General features: G+C 45.5%; 1 protein-coding gene across 2 annotated transcripts in view; it reads left to right on the forward strand.

The window, feature by feature from the left end:
- The window catches only part of GAK (cyclin G associated kinase), a 155,052-nt gene that overhangs the window by 116,147 nt on the left and 19,798 nt on the right, over positions 1–19,107 (forward strand). For both annotated transcript variants that reach the window (XM_075864649.1, XM_075864648.1), the window contains 3 exons: positions 15,483–15,608; positions 17,160–17,360; positions 17,441–17,589. In XM_075864649.1, the coding sequence (XP_075720764.1) occupies positions 15,483–15,608; positions 17,160–17,360; positions 17,441–17,589 (476 nt within the window). The remainder of the gene's footprint in view (positions 1–15,482; positions 15,609–17,159; positions 17,361–17,440; positions 17,590–19,107) is intronic.

Below are 19,107 nucleotides of genomic sequence, written 5' to 3' on the forward strand. Positions count from 1 at the left end.
TTGCACAATATACTGCAATACTAATGTATTGCAGTATAACGTGATTCTGACAGGCAACTATTAAGGCTTAATAGGTGCACAAAGATGGCGGACCTGGGGGCCTTCATTAGGCCCCCAGGCAGCCATAGCAACCATCGCCCCCACGCGATTGCGTTGCGGGGGGCGCGATGAGCTGTTAGAAAGAGGGGGCGACCCCCTCTAACTATTTAAATTCTGCGGTCGCTGTTGGCCGCAGCATGTAACAAGTTAAACGAGCAGGATCGCGCTCAAGCGCAATGCCGCTCGTTACTCTGAAGTGTCGGCTGTAACAAACAGCCGACACCCGCATCGTATGGAGCGGGTTCACTCCGTGAGCCCGCTCCATACTTCCCCTACCCGACTTTGGCGTATGGATACATCAAATGTCGGGAAGGGGTTAATGTTTATTGTAAAAAGTGTTTTTGTTTTTTTTATTTAACGTTATTTTGTTTATTTTTAAACTTTAATGTACTGGCATATATCTATATGCCAGTACATTAGCCTGTGTACTGATACTACACAGGCAGTTGTTAGGACATACCAAAGTATGCCCTAATAGGAAATATAGTCACAGCCCTGGGGTCCTACAATGGACCCTGGGCTGTCTGCCCATATATGGTATGCCCCTCAGGCGTGTTACAGGGATTTCCTGTGATGAGATCCAAGGGACATCCCCCTTCTCATTTTCCCCTGCAATGCTGCAGTCAACTTTGAGCTCCGCCGTTATTTCCTTGAATGCTGCGATCAGAGTTTTCTCTAATCTCTACCTTTAGAGCAGGGCTGCGGCTGTGTAATACAGCCATTGCCCCGCTCCTGACTAGTGTGCGCATGTGGTCCGCATTAGGTAATGTGGCCGGTGCTGAACTAATGAGTGGCGGCTCCAGCACTGAAGACAGAAAATGTCTTCACATCGTGCTGACCACGCACAGACACTTGTCAGGAGCGGGGCAATGGCTGAATTATACAGGTGCTGTTTTTTTTTTTTTATCTTTTTTTTTTCATTATACCTGTTAAATAAACAGAAAAAAAAATACCAAGAGATCATTTAATAAATTATTTTCTTTATATAAATAACTTTAACATATATTACTGCAATAATTGTACATGACTTCACAACTTTTAACCTCTGCAAATACTTTATCAGAAATGCTATTGGAAAAATGTCTATCTAATTGATTATAATTTCTGTGTTCCCCGGCAGGGAACAGGTTAACAATCTATACTTAATGATGCACTGCGTGCACTAACATCTCACTTTGCCCGTCACCACCTCATCCGGTCTCTGACATTGCAGACGAGAGCGGTGTAAATTGCAGCAGGGCCAGGCAGATAGCGCTGATGGGGCACTCTGGGGTGAGATTACATTATAGTGTGTGAAGTGTCTGTGCGGTAACAGCCCCACGATGGAGGGTTAAATAAATAACATTAAGGCCCGATTCACACGACCGTGATTAGACCATGAAAAACAGTCCGTGTGTCAGCCGGATTTTTCGGCCCAAACACGGTACATGTGAACGGGACTCTTGGCATCCGTAATTTTGGCTACATTTACACGATAGTGATCAATTGTCAGTTTTTCATGTCCATTTTGCATCTGTGTTTTCAAATGGATCTCCTTTATCAGGTTTTTTTTTCCCCAATGATCTGAAAACCCAAGTGTGCCCATATAGATAGTGCCACAATGTCCCTGTAGATAGTTCCACAGGGCCCCCATATAGTAACAGTGCCACGCCGATATAGTGCCACACACCCTTGCAGATAGCACCCCCACTCCCCTTGTAGATCGCAGCCCCACATGTAGACCGCACTCCCACCCACCCTTGTAGATTGCAGCACCCACCCCATCCTTCTTGTAGATAGTGGCCACTGTAGCTGTCACTAGGGGCTGAATCCCCGGCCAGAGGTTACTGACACTTTGACCAGGGATACAGCTCCTATTGGGAGCTACAGCGGAGCGATCTACAAGAGGGGGGTGGTGCTACAATCTAAAAGAGGGGGGTTTAGTATCTAGAGGGAGGTGTGGCTATATATACACTAGGAGTCGCTGCTGTTCTGTACTGTATCATTTTGCTCACTACAGAACAGCAGTTCCATAGGGAAGCAGAGACGGAACGTAAAGCAGCTTGTCAGACGGGGCAGATCAGGCAATGGCTAGGCGGAGCTTCCACCTGCAGCACGGTGCCACTAAAAAAAAAAACGATTGTTATTTTTTTTAACAGAATCGTTAAATCGTCAGAGGCCTTGAGGGCGAATTAATCAAAATAATTTGATCGCCCAGCCCTAAGCCTCGCTCTCACTAGATTCATGTATTACAATGCTAATCTGTGCGGCCGGACAGCTTTGTATCGAAATACACAAATTAACAGTATTGAACCGTTTGAAGGTGCACGGCATCGAAATAGTATTGATATTTCGGTGCATTGTGTAACCATAAGTGCGGATGCTGCACTAAATGGTGTCAACATTTTTGAGGCCAGCCCCCCGTGCTCAATTTCACATGACATCTCTCCAGGGGGACGACTCTCGTGCACTGGGACAAATCTACGGCAGGAGTTGCTCTGGTGGGTAACCTTCCCAGCCATCTTTCAGGTCCAGTCTTTCTTGCATCTCCATTGGCTTGTCATCCCCATGGACGCCAGCCTCTCACATTGGTGGTGGTGGTCATCCTTTACACAGTTCAGGGTAGGTGGTCGAAGAAGAATGCTCTGCGACAGATCATTCTTCTAGGATTGAGGGACATCTTTCTAGCCCTCTCATATTGGACCGCACTTCTCCAGGATCCTTTGGTCAGGGTCCAGATCGACAACTCCACGGCAGTTGCTTATTAGAACAGTCCTGGCTGCACCAGGATGCCGGGTCAATTTGAAGGTCTTTGCGGATTCTGCACTGTGTGCACGGTCTGTGGTCCTTGTGCCAGAAGTCGACAACTGGGCTGCAGGTTTTCTCAGTTGGTAGAAGCTGAATCTCGGGAGTGGTCACTCCCTCTGGAGATATTCCTCCAGATCTGCCAGATATGAAAGTTTTCTCTCAATGCAAGACTATGAGACTCACTGGTAAGAGAATTTCTTACACTAGCTTTTACCCAACCTACTATACAAACAATTATTTTTTTTTTATCCATAGTGCTTCTTTAGGATTCCACAGGGCGCTTTTGCTGTGTTTTTTTTTGCCTGCGTTTGTTATGTGGAGCTGCAGAAAAACTGGCTTATGTTGGTATATGTTGTTTTCTACAGTCTGTCAGGCAATCTGTACCTTAATTGGTTGAGTTCCATGCAGAGGTCATATGGCTTTCTGCTTCTTGTTTCCCTGGCTGTTTTGCCATTCTGGGCATATAGGGGCAGATTTACTAAAACTGGCGTTTCGTATGCCAGTCTTTGCTCCTCTTCTCCGCTCGAGTACCCTTAGAGTGCAGTAGCTCATATAAGGTCCTGACGCCGAGCAGCGCCAGGGCCTTATGTGCGACGCAGCACTCACGGTCATCAGTGCTGCATCAGATACAACGTCCTGATGCTCGTGTTCGGCCCCTGAATGAGCCGTCTCCCCATCCCTTTTGGGAAGTTAAGCCCCCTTTTCGCAAACGTGCCGAGTGCGACTTAAAAAATCGCCGTTTGGGGCGTGGCCAGCTATGGGAGAGTGAAGACGTGCTTTCTCCAGCTCCTCTAACAGCGTGTCCAAAATCGGCTGACATCCACTCCCAGATATGGGGAAGAATTCCAAAAAAACAAAGGCAGCAGCCCCTTCATGCCCCTCATCACCCCAGCGCGATATCGGGGATTATTTTGGGCGACAGCCCCAGATGCAGCTGCGAGCGGCGACGCGGGCCGAGGCCGGGGGTCAAGATGGCCGCCAGACCTCTTCAGCTTCAACAGCCCAGTGTGCTGAGGCGCCGGAGATGATAGCAGGACAAGTCCACTTACCTTCTGAGGTGCAGCCCTTGATGGTCCCCGGTCCTCTGTCTCCTTCCCGGGCGGTGATAGTTCCTGCGGCACGGCCGACAACGCCTGCCGATTTCCAAGATGGCCGCCGGGACCATGAGGCGGGCGGATGCGGGCCTGCTCTGGAGAGCACGGCCCTTCTTTCAGCTGATCCGGAAGGGAGAGAACCAGCACAGAAGGTACCGGACCCAGAAGCACCAGATCCCCGGTCTAGCTGGGAGGCAGTGGGGGCCCCTGCAGCGGCGGATGTCGATCCCCTGTCGCAAGACCATGAGGCCTCTCAAGATGGCTCTCTGGAGGGCCTGCGCATCCCGGGACGCCACCCTCCCCCGACATTGCTCTCATGGCCTGTGGGCCCTCTCCTGCCGAGACCCGACAGCGGCCTACTTCCATCCCCGGGAATGAGGGTCACCACACCTGCCCAGCCTGCAGTTCTGCAACTGGAGGAGCTAGCTAGGAGGCACAGTGAGTACCTAGGCCCTGAGCCTCCCATCACCCAGCTCACCTCACACCCTAGGGGACTGACAGCTCCAGTGCTTCCCCTCCCGCCCAGAGACCCTGGGCTGGTGGTGGCCTCTCCCTCGTGTTCCTCTGGCTCCGCATGGCACAGCTTCCCCAATGCCCCAACAACCACAGCCTTGACCCTGCCTGTGGGGTCTCCCAAGCACCCTGGGAATATGCCTGCATTACATGCAAATGGCCAAGGTCCTCAAGTACACCCACTCCCGTCCCCTGAAGCGGACACGACAGCCAGTAGTGGATTAAGTTTTACCGACCCGTCGTCTGGATCTATGTGTGAAAATCGGCCGGCGACTCTCTCAGATATCCGCCAACTTGTTCAATTGTTGCCTACTAGGACTGATATGACTTCATTTGCCAGACAGATTGTTGAAGAATGCAAGATGGAGTTTACACAGTTTCGTGCTGAACTTTCCTCACTTTCTACGAGGGTGGACACTCTTACGCAGGACAGGGTTGCTGATAATGCCGCTATTGCAGATATCCAATCCACTATCCAGCAGCACGCAGCTCAGTTGTTCACTTTGCAGCAGCACCTTGATGATATTGAAAACCGCAATAGGAGGAACAACCTACGTGTTCGAGGATTGCCCGAATCTGTTCCTGCGTCTGATCTGTTTTCGACTCTCTCCACCATCTTCAATACTTTACTGGGCCGTCCGCCGAATACCCATATAGAGATCGACCGGGCGCATAGAGCTCTCCGCCCTGTAAGTGTTGATGATCCTCGGCCGAGGGATGTCATCTGCCGAATCCATTTCTACGCAATCAAGGACTCTATCCTCCAAAAAATCCGACGGCAGCCCATCATTCTCCACCAAGGCACGCAGTTACGTATTTTGCCGGATTTGTCTCGACATACGCTGGCGCAAAGAGCTGCTCTCAAACCCCTGCTGGAGGTGCTTCGGAATCGGGACATCATCTACAGGTGGGGCTTCCCGTTTGCCCTGATGGTCCGACAGGAGGGCCGTACCTACACTGTGCGATCCCCGGCCGACCTGCCTGGTTTCTTGCGGGACTTGAACCTTCCTCATGTTGCACTACCGGAGTGGCCCTCGTTGTTATCCTCTGCTGGTGGGGGATCGCGGGGGAGACGCCCGTTCTCTGGGCCCCTGGCTGTGGTGGAGGGTCGCCCTCCGCGTGGGCCTCGCAGGCGATCTTGGCGCCGACAAGAACGGGATCCTACTCCACCCATGGAATCCGCCCGGTCGGCGTGATGACCCGGACTGCCGCTCCTGGAATTCCTCCTTTTACGTACTTGCGGTCTGATTACAAGATTACTTGCTGCTCTTGTATTTCCTTCAGATGCCTTCCAATGTCTTCCTCTCTCGTTATTTAAAATGTGTAAATGATGTTAAGCTGTTAATACTTATATTATTGTACGCTAAGGAGTGCGGATAACTCTTATGCGTAGTTGTCACCTTCCCCCTGTAGGTTTTGGACCGAATTTTTGGTCCTTCGTAATTGTGCGCTTAGCTTGTGCGGCAGTGGTTTTCGTACTGCCTTTTTGGTTTGATTTTATGTCTGTGTTTTTTTCTAATGCTATGTTCTTTACTCCTAGCTTGTTTCCCTCCTCTGCTTCCCTCCTGGCGATCCTGGACTCCGAGCCTTTGTGTGCTACCCGGCATACCTCAGCGAGCCGTTTAGTCTGCATCCATGGCTGACCTTACTATTGCCTCCTTCAACGTGAAGGGGCTGAATGTTCCTGAAAAGCGGGCGCAAATCTTACACCATCTACACAAGCGTAAGGTACACATCGCATGCTTCCAGGAAACACATTTTAAGGAGGGACATACCCCTACTATCAAGCACAAACATTACACTACGTGGCATTTCAGTAATAATCCCCTTTCCAGATCGTGTGGAGTTGCCATAGCCCTCCACAAGTCTCTCCCCCATCAGGTTGTCAATCTTGTTGCGGATCCCGATGCGAGATACCTCATCTTAGTGCTTAATATTGGTGGGAGGGAATTCACGGTGATTAACGCTTATGCTCCTAACCAGGGTCAGGTGCCCTTCATTCTTCATCTTATAGAAACCGCCCTTCCGGTGGTCCGGGGGACTGTGGTGCTGTGTGGAGACTTTAATCTTACTCTGGATCCGACGGTGGATAATTCTACTGGTCGCTCTAGTGTTGCATATGGTGCTATTAGGCGGGCGAAACGAGCTCTCCTACAACTGCAACTGTGTGATGCATGGCGTATTCAACATCCCACGGATAAGGATTATAGTTTTTACTCCCATCCGCATGGCACCTACAGTCGCTTGGATTACATTTTCCTTCAGCAACATGCCCTCCCCTGGGTAGCCTCTACGTCCATTGGCAGTATCCTGTGGTCTGACCATGCCCCGGTATATTGTACCTTACATCTCCCCTTCATTACTAAAGGCCCCTGGACTTGGAGACTGAATGAGTCCCTGCTCCTGGATGGGGTGTGCCAGGCTGATTTGCTTCAAACGGTGGAACATTTCACACTTGATCATGCCCAGGATGACACGTCCCCATTGGTTCGGTGGGAAGCCCTTAAATGCGTTCTCAGGGGAGTCCTCATAAAACACGGGGCGCGGCTTAAAAGAGAAAGGGCCCACTCCCTTAAAGTTGCTCTCCAAAAAATTAGCGCTCTTGAACTGGCTCACAAACGTGCGCTGTCTCTTCCGATTTTAAGGGAGTTACAGGTTGCCCGACAGGACGCTAGACGGCTGTTGGACTCTGCCCAGCAGCGCGCTCTCCAAGTCTGTCGCAGTAAATTCTACGAGTTTGGCAATAAGAGCGGACGTATGTTGGCCAGAGCTTTAAAAAATAGAATCGCCCAGTCACACATCCCAAATACTAAGGCTCCTTCTGGCCAAGTTGTCCACACGACCCCAGAGATAGCGGAGTGCTTCCATAGTTTTTTCTCTGATCTTTACAACCTTGACCCTCCCACCTCCGCCCCCTCCCATCCGCCGGACCGGGACTCTTTTCCATCTCCCTTCACACAGTTGTCGGGGGAGATAGCTGAGGAACTTGATATGGATTTCACTTCCTCGGAGCTCCTCATGGTTATAACCGAGCTTCCTGGGGGAAAGAGTCCTGGCCCGGATGGCTACACTGCCAAGTTTTACAAGGTGTTGGCGGACCGGTTGCTACCGCTGTTGTTGTTAGCTTTTAACTCTATTTCCCCGGAGGTCCTGTTTCCTTCTAGCTCCACCTTGGCTCATGTCGTGGTTATCCCTAAGCCGGGTAAGGACCCTCAACTATGTTCCAGTTATCGTCCCATCTCCTTGCTCAATGTAGACCTAAAAATTTACGCTAAAATGCTCGCCAATAGATTGAATAAATACCTGCCTGACCTAATCCACCCGGACCAGGTGGGGTTTGTGCCTGGTCGGGAGGCCCGTGACAACACCCTTAAAACTTTCGATATCATTCACCACGCCCAGACTAACCGAATCCCGCTCATGATCCTGTCCCTAGATGCTGAAAAGGCGTTTGACAGAATATCGTGGCCTGCCCTTTACCAAACCCTTCGGCATGTGGGAATAGGACCCTCTCTTTTGGGAAAAATTATGGCATTGTATCGCACGCCTTCGGCCCAAATTAAAATAAATGGCTCCCTCTCGGCACCTTTCCCTATTTACAATGGCACACGACAGGGCTGTCCCCTATCCCCCCTGTTGTATGTCCTGGTTATGGAACACCTCATGGCCTCCATTCGGAGCAACACGGATATTAAGGGTATTAATATTGGAGGGAAGGAATACAAGTGCTCAGCATTTGCTGATGACCTATTGGTCTATCTAACAGACCCTCATGTCTCTCTTCCTTCATTGATGTCCGAGTTGTCTCGTTTTGGAACATGGTCTAATTTCAAAATCAATTTCTCCAAGTCTGAGGCGTTAAATGTTTCTCTCCCAGGCCCGTTAGTATCGCTTCTCCAAAGTAATTTCCCCTTTTCATGGCCCTCCAGAGGTATTACATATTTGGGTGCCCGTATAAGTGGGGATCTTACACAATTGTTTACAAATAATTTTATCCCCCTACTGGCCAAATTTCGCACTGATCTTAATTCCTGGCATAAGACTGAGTTTTCCTGGTTTGGTCGTATCAATATTATTAAGATGTCTCTCCTCCCCCGCTTACTTTATCTCCTGCAGACGATCCCCATCTCTATCCCATCCTCTTATTGGTTGCGGCTTCAGCGATGCTTCGGCTCCTTCATTTGGCCAACTGGTCATCCACGTTTGAGCCGGGCTCTGCTGACTCGTTCCAGGGGTGCAGGTGGGGTTGGTCTGCCGGACTGTCGGCTCTACTATCTGGCGGCAACTCACGCACGGGTTTTAGATTTTTTTCATAACCGTGAATCAAAATTGTGGGTCCGTTTGGCTCAACAACTATGTCCCAGTACCCTATCATCCCAGCCGTGGATCCTGCCCGGGAATAGACCGACTCAAGCCTCCTTTGTTGTTTATCATACCCTCATGGCGTTGAGGTCCTTAGGGCCCGGAAGTACGCTTATAGACCCTCTGGGTCCTTTAACTCCTATCACAGATAATCCAGACTTTCCTGCTGGTAAAGCTGGTCGCTCCTTCCTAGGCAGGTCGTCCACCGACCCCATGTATTTTGCTCAGGTCATCTCCGCTTCCTCTCTTCTCCCTCTAACCTCCATCTATCCCGATGCCGTGCCCCTCACTCGCCATATATATGAATATGCCCAGTTAAAACATTTTTATGGAACAGTTAACCGACGCGCACATCTTCACAGGGTGTTGACGGACTTTGAGCGCCTATGTGTCTCCTCCCAGCCCCCTACCCATACCATATCCACAATATATAAATTGCTCCTTTCACAGCGTTCTCAACAACTGCCCTCCTTCTGTGGGGCCTGGGAGAGAGAATTACATACTACATTTACTGACGCACAATGGAAGAGGTGTTTCTCCCTCTCACAAAAAGCCTCTATAGCCATTAGGGCCCAGGAAACTAGCTACAAAATTGTATCTAGATGGTATAGGGTCCCGGCTGCGCTTCACAAATGGTATCCATCTGTGCCTGACAAATGTTGGCGCTGTGGTGCTGCGGGAGGATCCATGTCACATGTCTGGTGGAGTTGTCCCTTGTTGAGGAGTTTTTGGGATGCGGTACTTAAATTGATATTGGAGGTTACTGGAGTATGTGTCCCCAACTCCCCGGAAGCAGCTCTTTTATTCATGTTCCCGATGCCAATACACGTTTATAAAAGCTCCCTAACTAGACATCTTCTTCAGGCGGCAAAATCAGTGATCCCGCGCAGGTGGAAAACGGCCATACCCCCAACATTAGATGAGTGGTTTCGGGAAGTTGCCTTGATACAGCGAATGGAACACTTGGTGGCTCACTCCCCGGCGGCTGTGGTAAAATACACGTCTACATGGTCTCCCTGGATAGTCTTTCTTTCTTCTCCTTCCTATCTCACGGCTGTCACCTGAGTCGGCTTATACCCCTGTGAAATGTACTATGGCTTTTGCTCGCAGCTGATTTTCATTCATAAAACGCCGGAACTGGAGTCCAGGATCCCCTTGTCCTCTCCCCTCCCTCCCTCCTATCCCTCCCTCTCTTGGGGCCTTTCTCTATACTTTCTCTTCCCCTGTCTAGGGTAATGTGCCTCTTCTTCTCTGTTTGAATTAAGTGGTCTAGTTGTACCTCCTGTTATGCCTCTAGGATTACTCATGCTACTGTTGTACACCGACCATTTTTTTGCATGTTGAGATGTGATGCACATTAGTGATTTTCCCTTTGGTGTTTTGTTTGTTTTTGCTTTGGCACTGACCTTGTTTGTTTTTTATTTAAGGTGTGGAGGTCTCCCCTCCACTATGTTTTGTAACTTTTGTGTTCTGAAACTCAATAAAAATTTTGAATAAGAAAAAAAAAAAAATCGCCGTTTGCAGCGCAAAGCAAATTTCAACTTTTTGGCCCTTTTGCGACTTTTCTACGGCTGTTTACTGGCATAAAATGACTGGTTTCCCCCATAGTTTCCAATTTTATATGCAGATGTTTAACCCCTTCCCGACATTTGGCAGAAGGATACGTCATGGAAAGCTAGTCATGGCATCTTTCTCAGAAGCTGAGCCGATGCCATCATCGCCGGATGTCAGCAGTATCTTACAGCTGACATCCAGCTGTAATGGCGGAGACCGAAATTAGCTTCGATCCCCGCCATTAACCCCTTAAATGCAGCGCTCAAACGCGATCGCTGCATTTAAGGTGTTTGCAGCTCATCGGAACCCCAGCAATGAAATTGCCGGGGTTCCGGTGGCTGCAATGGCAACCGGAGGCCTAATACTTGCCTCCCGATCTGCCTAGCATGAAAGCCGTTCAGGTCACGCCGGGTGGCAGAGCCTGAACGGCTTCCATAGCCGCTGGCAAGATGGCACAGGAGCTGAGCCTGCGTCATCAGCGGTGGATGTCAGCTGTATGTAACAGCTGACATCCACCTGTAATGGCAAGAACCGGAGCTAGCTCCGATCTCTGCCATTAACCCCTTCGATGCAGCGATCGAACGCAATCGCTGCATCTTAGCGGTTGCTAGCACATCGCCAGCCCTGACATGCAATCAGAGCTGCCGACTGCTGCTATGGCAACAGGAGACACAATGGCATCCTGCTCTGCCACTATGGAAGCTGATTAGGCCCAGCTGGGAGGCGGAGCCTAATCGGCTTGCTGTCTGTGAATAACTGACAGATCTAATACATTTCACTACGTAGGTAGTGCAATGTATTAGAAAAAAAAAGACAGTTGGACATTCAAGTCCCCTAGTGGGACTTGGAAAAAAAGTGTAAAGAATTGTGAAAAAAAAAGTAAGTATGAAGACCTAATAAAGTAATAAAATAAAACACAATCGCCCTGTTCCCTTATCAAGTCCTTTATTATTGAAAAAAAAATAAACCATACGTATTTGTTATCAGCGCGACCGTAACGGCCTGAGCTATAAAAATATATTATTTATTGCAAGCAATGAACAGCATAAAAAAAACCCGTAAAAAACTATACCAGAATTTCTGTTTTTTGGTCCCTTTTCCTTACAAACATTGGAATAAAAAGTGATCAAAAAGTCGCACGTATCCAAAAATGGTACCTATAAAAACTATAGCTCGTCTCGCAAAAAACAAACAAGCCCTCATACATCTCCGTCGACTAAAAAGGTTGGTTCTCATAACATGGCGACAGAAAAAATACATTATTTTTACAAAAGTAATTTTATTGTGCAAAACGTTGTAAAACATGAAAAAGTGCTATAAATTAGGTATCGCCGGAATCGTACTGACCCGCAGAATAAAGTTAACGTAATGTATAACGCATGGTGAACGCTGTATAAATGTTAAAAAAAAAACTATGCCAGAATGGCGTTTTTTTGGTTACCTGGCCTCCCAAAAAATAGGATAAAAAGTGATCAAAAAGTCGCATGTACCCCAAAATGGTACTGATAATAACTACAGCTCGTCCTGCCAAAAAACAGCCCTCATGCCACTATGTCTATGAAAAAATGTAATTAGTTAAGGCTCCAATAAGACAAAAAATAAAAAATATGCAGTTGTGCCGGCCCAAGGGGAACATTTCTTCTGTTTCAAAAGGCGATTTATCAAGGCCCTAAAATTAGGGAACCAGGAAGGGGGGGCCCAAACATATCTGCTAGAAGCGAGGGTGCCCGTATTATACCAGGACAACACTTCTCAGCAAAATTCCCCAAACTGCAAAGGTGCGGAGTGTGGACCAAAAGACGGTGTCGCTGCAGAATTTAGTATGTCCGTTAACTTCTGACATTTTCTGCATTTGTCTATGAGTTCCAAATTAGTGAATGCTCCCTCAATGGTGGATATGGGAGAGGCCGGCCGGAGAGACCATGACACGCAGCTTCAGTGTTCAAACGATCTCTGCCCTAGGGGGCGGATCCATCTTTATTCATAGGAAAATCAGAGTAGGTGGTAACCTCATATTTGCAAACATAAACATTCTAAATATGGTAACATCCCAAAACTCCACATATATCTTTAGCCATAAGAAATACAATGTCATCACGTTTTCTCACGTTGCCTTTGTAACTGCTGAAATTCAAAGCTATAAACCAAATTACTTAGAATAGAATAGCCATCCCCCCTGTAGGCTGTTGTCAGCAGATCTTTGCGCTTTAGTGACAACTGTCCATGTGAAGCAATTTAGGTTCACACAGATAAAGATATTTCAAATATTTTTGACAACGGATAAGGAAGGACATTTATCAGTGTGACACTGGCCTGTGCAGAAAGGATTGTGTCACAGCGTAACACACATCTATGGATTATTTTATTGTTTTTTTTAGCCCATTATTATACCACTCGACTATGCCCCTGATGTACTCTGCCCAGCTCCCATGTATCTACCCCCACATTATAAACTGAAACACCAGCAATACTCAAACAAAACTACTACCAAGCAAAATCCGCCCTCCAAAAGCCAAATGGCGCTCCCTCCCCTCTGAACCAACCCTACAGCGTGCCCAAACAGCAGTTTACGTCCACATATATGGCATCGCCATACCCGGGAGAACCCTTTTAACAATTTTTGGGGTGTGTGTCCCCAGTGGCACAAGCTGGGCACGACATATTTTCCACTGAAATGGCATATCTAGGGAAAAATATTTATTTTTAATTTGCACCATCCGCAGTGCATTCATTTATGGTAAAGACCTGTGGGGTGAAAATGCTCCCTACACCCCTTAATAAATGCCTTGAGGGGTGTAGTTTCCAAAATGGGGTCACTTCTCAGGGGTTTCTTATTATTTCACATCAGAGGCCTGCAATTGTGAACCAATACTTTGTAAATCGCCAAATTAGGCCTCAATTTTGCATGGTACTCTCTCACTCCTGAGCCTGGTCGAATGTCCAGGCAAAAGATTAGGGTCACATGTAGGGTGTTTCTAAAACCGGGAAACACAGCATAATATCTAGAGTTGTCTAGTTATGGTGGCACAAGCTGGGCACCACATATTGGCATATCTATGGAAAAAAAACCTTTTCACTCTGCAACATCGAATGCACACTAATTTCTACAAAACACCTGCGGGGTTAACATGCTCACTACACCCCTAGGTGAATGCATTGAGGGGTGTAGTTTCCAAAATGGGGTCACTTCTGGGGGGTTTCCACTGTTTTGGTCCCATAGGCGCCCAGAAACCAATCCAGCAAATTCTGCACTCAAAAAGCCAAATGGCGCTCCTTCCCTTCTGAGCCCTGCCGTGTGCACAAACAGCAGTTTATGGCCACATATGGGGTATTGCCGTACTCTGGAGAAATTGCTTTACAAATGTTGGGGTTCTTTTTGTCCTTTTATTTGTTGAGGAAATGAAACATTTTGAGCTAAAGCTACGTCTTATTGAAGGAAAAGGATTGTGGTTTTTTTCACCTGTGGGGTCAAAATGCTCACTACACCCCTAGATTAATTCCTCAAGGGGTGTAGTATGCTAAATGGAGTCACTTTTTGGCCGTTTCATTGTTTTGTCCCCTCAGGTGATTTGCATATGCAACATGGCCTCCGCAAACCATTCCTGCTAAATTTGAGCTCCAAAGCCCAAATGGCGCTCTTTCCCTTCTGAGCCCTGCCGTGTGTCCAAACATCCGTTTATTACCACGTGGGGTATTGTTTTACTCGGTAGAAATTGCTTTACAAATTTTGCAGTGCTTTTTCTCCTTTAATCCTTGTGGAAATGAAAAAAAATCGCTAAACTTACATTTAATTCCACTAATTTCTGTAAAAAACCTGTGTGGTCAAAATGCTCACTATACCCCTAGATAATTTCCTTGAGGTGTGTAGATTCCCAAATGGGGTCACTTTTGGGGGATTTCCACTGTTTTGGCACCGCTAGAGCCCTTCAAACCTGACATGGTGCCTAAAATCTATTCTAATAAAAATAAGGCCCCAAAATCCACTAGGTGCTCCTTTGCTTCTGAGGCCGATGCTTCATTCCAGTAGCACACTAGAGCCACGTGTGGGATATTTCCTAAAACTGCAAAACCTGGGCAATAAATATTGAGTTGCGTTTCTCAGTTAAAACTTTCTGTGTTACAAAAAAAATGGATTAACTACTTTTGCTTTAAGTCCTGTGAAACGTCTAAAGGGTTAAGAAACTTTCTAAATGGTGTTTTGAATACTTTGAGGGGTGAAGTTTTTAATATGGGGTGACTTTTTGGGGGTTTCTAATATATAAGGCCCTCAAAGCAACTTCAGAACTGAACTGGTCCCTGAAAAAATAGCCTTTTGACATTTTCTTGAAAATGTGAGAAATTGCTGCTAAAGTTCTAAGCCTTGTAACGTCCTAGGAAAATAAAAGGATGTTCAAAAAAATGATGCCAATCTAAAGTAGACATATGGGGGATGTTAATTAGGAACAATTTTGTGTGGTATTACCATCTGTCTTACAAGCAGATACATTTAAATTTAGAAAAATGCTAATTTTTGCAATTTTTCGCTAAATTTTGGTGTTTTTCACAAATAAATACTTAACGTATAGAGCAAATTTTTCTGGTAACAAAGTCCAATGTGTCACGAGAAAACAATGTCAGAATCGCTTGGATAGGTAAAAGCATTCCGGATTTATTACCACATAAAGTGAAACATGTCTGATTTGAAAAATGAGGCTCAGTCAGGAAGGTCAAAAGTGGCCAAAGAGGGAAGGGGTTAATGTTGAAACGTCTCTTAAAAAAACCCACAATGTTTACTAACTCAATTGAAAAACCACACACGTTTTTGTTTTCTGCGATTCAAAGAAAAACGCCTGTGGAATACCAGCTCAGTCTTGCAGAAATTTGCCACACGTATTTGACATTAAGTTGCAACAGATGACAAATTGACATTTTGTAAATGATCGTGAATGCTGGCAGTTTATATTGTGTTGCTAAGGAGCAAGTGACGGAATTTGACACGGCAAGCAGCAAAGCTTAGCCAGACGAAGTCCATGCTTTAAAATGATGCAAAATAATCAAGTAAACCTGTTTTGATTTTCAATATTAATGTTTTAGGTTCAGTATTTACGCCCACTAGCCAGATGAGTACATCCTCAAGTTCATCCTTTGTTCAAGCAAAGTCTTCCAGTTTTGACCCATTTGCTGATCTTGATAGTCTTGGTACATCGTTCCAAAACAAAGGTAATATGTTGCTTTTTGTTAGTGGCAAATCTAGGTCCTACAGATAACCGTGCAATAAAGGTACATAGCTAAGCTGCCTGATCCAAGTGGTAGCATATAATCATGTGTAGCCATCTAAAACTGGCCTGTACGAAGACACACCTCTTAATCATTGACTTCAGTCCCATTACCACGGGTAATCCAGCACCTCGCCATGCGTCTTTATAAACATTTGTGAAAGAATGGGTCGTTCTAAAGAGCTCACTGAATTCCAGCGTGGTACTGTAATAGGATGCTACCATTGCAACAAGCCAGTTTGTGAAATTTCTTCCCTCCTAAATATTCCATGATCAACTCTCAAGATAGGTGTGGTTCCAAGAACTGGGACCCTGCATCTATCAGACATTTATGGCATATCCATAGTATATGCCATAAATGTCTGATATGAGAATACCAGACAGCCTATATCTACACCCAGTCCCCCTTTGTTAGTAAACGTGATTAGTCAGAGTAACGGGACCGAACGACGGCCCAGAATTTAAAACTATAAAAAGGTAAGAGAATAAATGTAACTACCTTTCACCTAATCACGTTTACAAACAAAGGTGAAAAAATTATCTTTATTTATCTTTGGGGGAGTATGGGCTGAGCCCACTCCATAGGACAAGCATGTCTGCTGCATGTCACAGCAACCAATTAATTGTAACGAGCGGGATCCTGTTTGTTTAACCCCTTTAGATGCCGCAGTCAAAAGTGACCATGGCATCTAAGCCGTTAGAAACAGGGGCGTGGCCCTTTCTGACTGTTCATCTGTGCCCCATCCCAGGTTGCCGATAGTTGTCATGGCAGCCTGGGGGCTTAATGGAGGCCCCCAGGTCTACCATATTAGTACTCCTAGTTTTGAAAAGTTAAAAAAAAATAACTTTTCCCCCAAATGCAATGTAAAAAAATTAACATAACTGGTATCGCCACATCCGTAAAAGTCCAAACTATTACAATATAACATTATTTACCCGTACTGTGAACGTTGGAAAAAAAAGTTTAAAATAATTACTAAACCGCCAGAATTACGTTTTTTTTTGGTCACCTCATCTCCCACAAAAAAATTGAATAAAAAGTGATCAATAAGACTTATCTACCCCAAAATAGAAACTACAGTTCGCCCCGCAAAAAATAAGCCCAGCTCAGTCGGCGGAAAAATAAAAAAGTTATGGCTCTCAGAAAACAACGATACAAAACAAATTTTAACAATTTAGTTTTTTCCTTGTAAAAGTAGTAAAACAGGGGAAAAAACTATATAGATTGGGTATAGCCATAATCGTATTGACCCGCAGAATAAATTTAACATGCCATTTTTACCGTATGGTGAACGCCGTAAAAAACTAAACCCAAAAAGCAATAGAGGTACATTATATGGTATATTAAATTTTGGCGTGAAAAACTACGACTTGTCCTGCAAAAACAAGACCTCAAACGGCTATATCGACAGAAAAATAAAAAGTTATGGCTTTTTGAAGTAAAAAATGGCTGCGGAGGGAAGGATTTAATTATCTAAACTATTTTCTTTTCTAGGATCTTCCTTACAATTTTCTGCCCGTTCCAATGAGAAGTCATTTCAAAAAAACATTTCCAAACCGGCTCCTAAACCACAAACCAGTAATACATCATGGCAATCTCAGCCTAAACCGGTCATCAACACCAAGCCTAATTACAGTGCAGCAAAGTTTGTGATCGGTGGCCGAGAAGAAAGAGGAATAAGGGCTCCAGGTTTTGGTAAGGCACATTTACTTTCATGAATTTTATTTTTTTTCCTTTTTTAAATGATTCATATATAATTTTATAAAATTTAAAAGGGCCAAAACCAAAAGTGACCGAAAGTGACTTTAAGGATCTGCTTACCAACCAAGGATTTTCGTCAAAAACTGACAAGAAGGGTCCAAAGACCATTGCTGAAATGAGAAGACAAGAGATGACTAAAGACATGGATCCCCTAAAGTTGAAAGTGAGCATTTATTTCGACTTTTTGCAATCCTCCTACTTAAAACTATGTTCAGTTAATCCTTAGTCTGAAATGGCCGTTTACAGTGAAGCAATGATTGTTTTTCAACTGTTCCGGAAATGTAGATGAGGTAAAGCAGTGCTTCTCAAACTGTGAGGCGGGCCTCTTCAGTGAGATGCTGCCCCTAGTTGTCGGTGAGGCACAGCTGGGGTGGCAGTTTTTCACGGAACTGATTATAGAACTTTTCTGGATGCGCCAATCTCTATTTTAGTAACATAATTAACTTTGTGTGATTTTATTTTAATGTCGTACAGGGTCCAGGAGACAAAAAAAAATGGTCACCTAAGCAATATATATTTATTTTGCCACAGATTTTTACTGCGGGTGGTGAAGCCAAGGCATCACTATGTTCTGCTGATGAGGCCCTGTTGGGGTGTGGGTATTCTTGTCGTCATAAATAGTCCACAATCAGGATTTGGCAACAAAGCTCGTATTTATTTTGAGCAAATACAAAGCAAAAGTAAAACAACAAAAAGCAGGGAAAATCAGGGTTAACCCCTTTAGGACGCAGCCTGTTTTGGCCTTGTGGCACAGCCAATTTTTTTCAAATCTGACGTGTCCCTTTATGTGGTAATAACTTGGGAATGCTTTCACCTATCCAAGCAATTCTGAGATTGTTTTCTCGTGACATATTGTACTTTATGATAGTGGAAAAAATTAATATTTATTAGTGAAAAACACAAATTTGCAAAAATGTGCATTTTTCTAAATTTAAATGTATCTGCTTGTAAAATAGATAGTTATACCACACAAAATAGTCACTAGTTACCATTTCCCATATGTCTACTTTGTTTGCTTCGTTTTGTGAACGTCCTTTTATTTTTCTAGGACGTTACAAGGCTTAGAACTTTAGCAGCAATTTCTCACATTTTCAAGAAAATTTCAAGACTATTTTTACAGGTACCAGTTTAGTTGTGAAGTGGTTTTGATTTGAGGGCCTTATATATTAGAAATCCCCAATAAGTCATCCCATTTTAAAAACTGCAGCCCTCAAAGTATTCAAAACCGAATTCAGAAAGTTTCCTAACCCTCTAGGCGTTTCACAGGAAATATTTTTTTGCCTAAATTCATTTGTAATAAAAAAAAATTGTGTAGCACAGAAGATTTTACCAGAGCAACGCAACTCAATATTTATTGCCCAGATTCTGCAGTTTTTAAGAATATCCTACATGTCGCCCTAGTGCGGTAATGGACTGAAACACAGTCTTTAGAAGCAAAGGAGCACCTAGAGCAGACATGGGCAAACTACGGCCCGCGGGCCACATACGGCCCGTTAGGCTTTTTAATCCGGCCCGCCGAACTTGTCCAAATAATAGTAAAAACCTCCTTTTTTTTCCCCTTTCCCTGCAATGCCCACGTTTTCCCAATAGATGGCGCACTCAAAACACATTGACCGTTGTTAACCCCTTAACGCCGAAGGACGGATATATCCGTCCTCAGCAGCTGCTAGTTCGCGCAGGA

This window comes from Rhinoderma darwinii, chromosome 1 (genome assembly GCF_050947455.1).
Source record: "Rhinoderma darwinii isolate aRhiDar2 chromosome 1, aRhiDar2.hap1, whole genome shotgun sequence".
Classification (NCBI taxonomy): domain Eukaryota; kingdom Metazoa; phylum Chordata; class Amphibia; order Anura; family Rhinodermatidae; genus Rhinoderma; species Rhinoderma darwinii.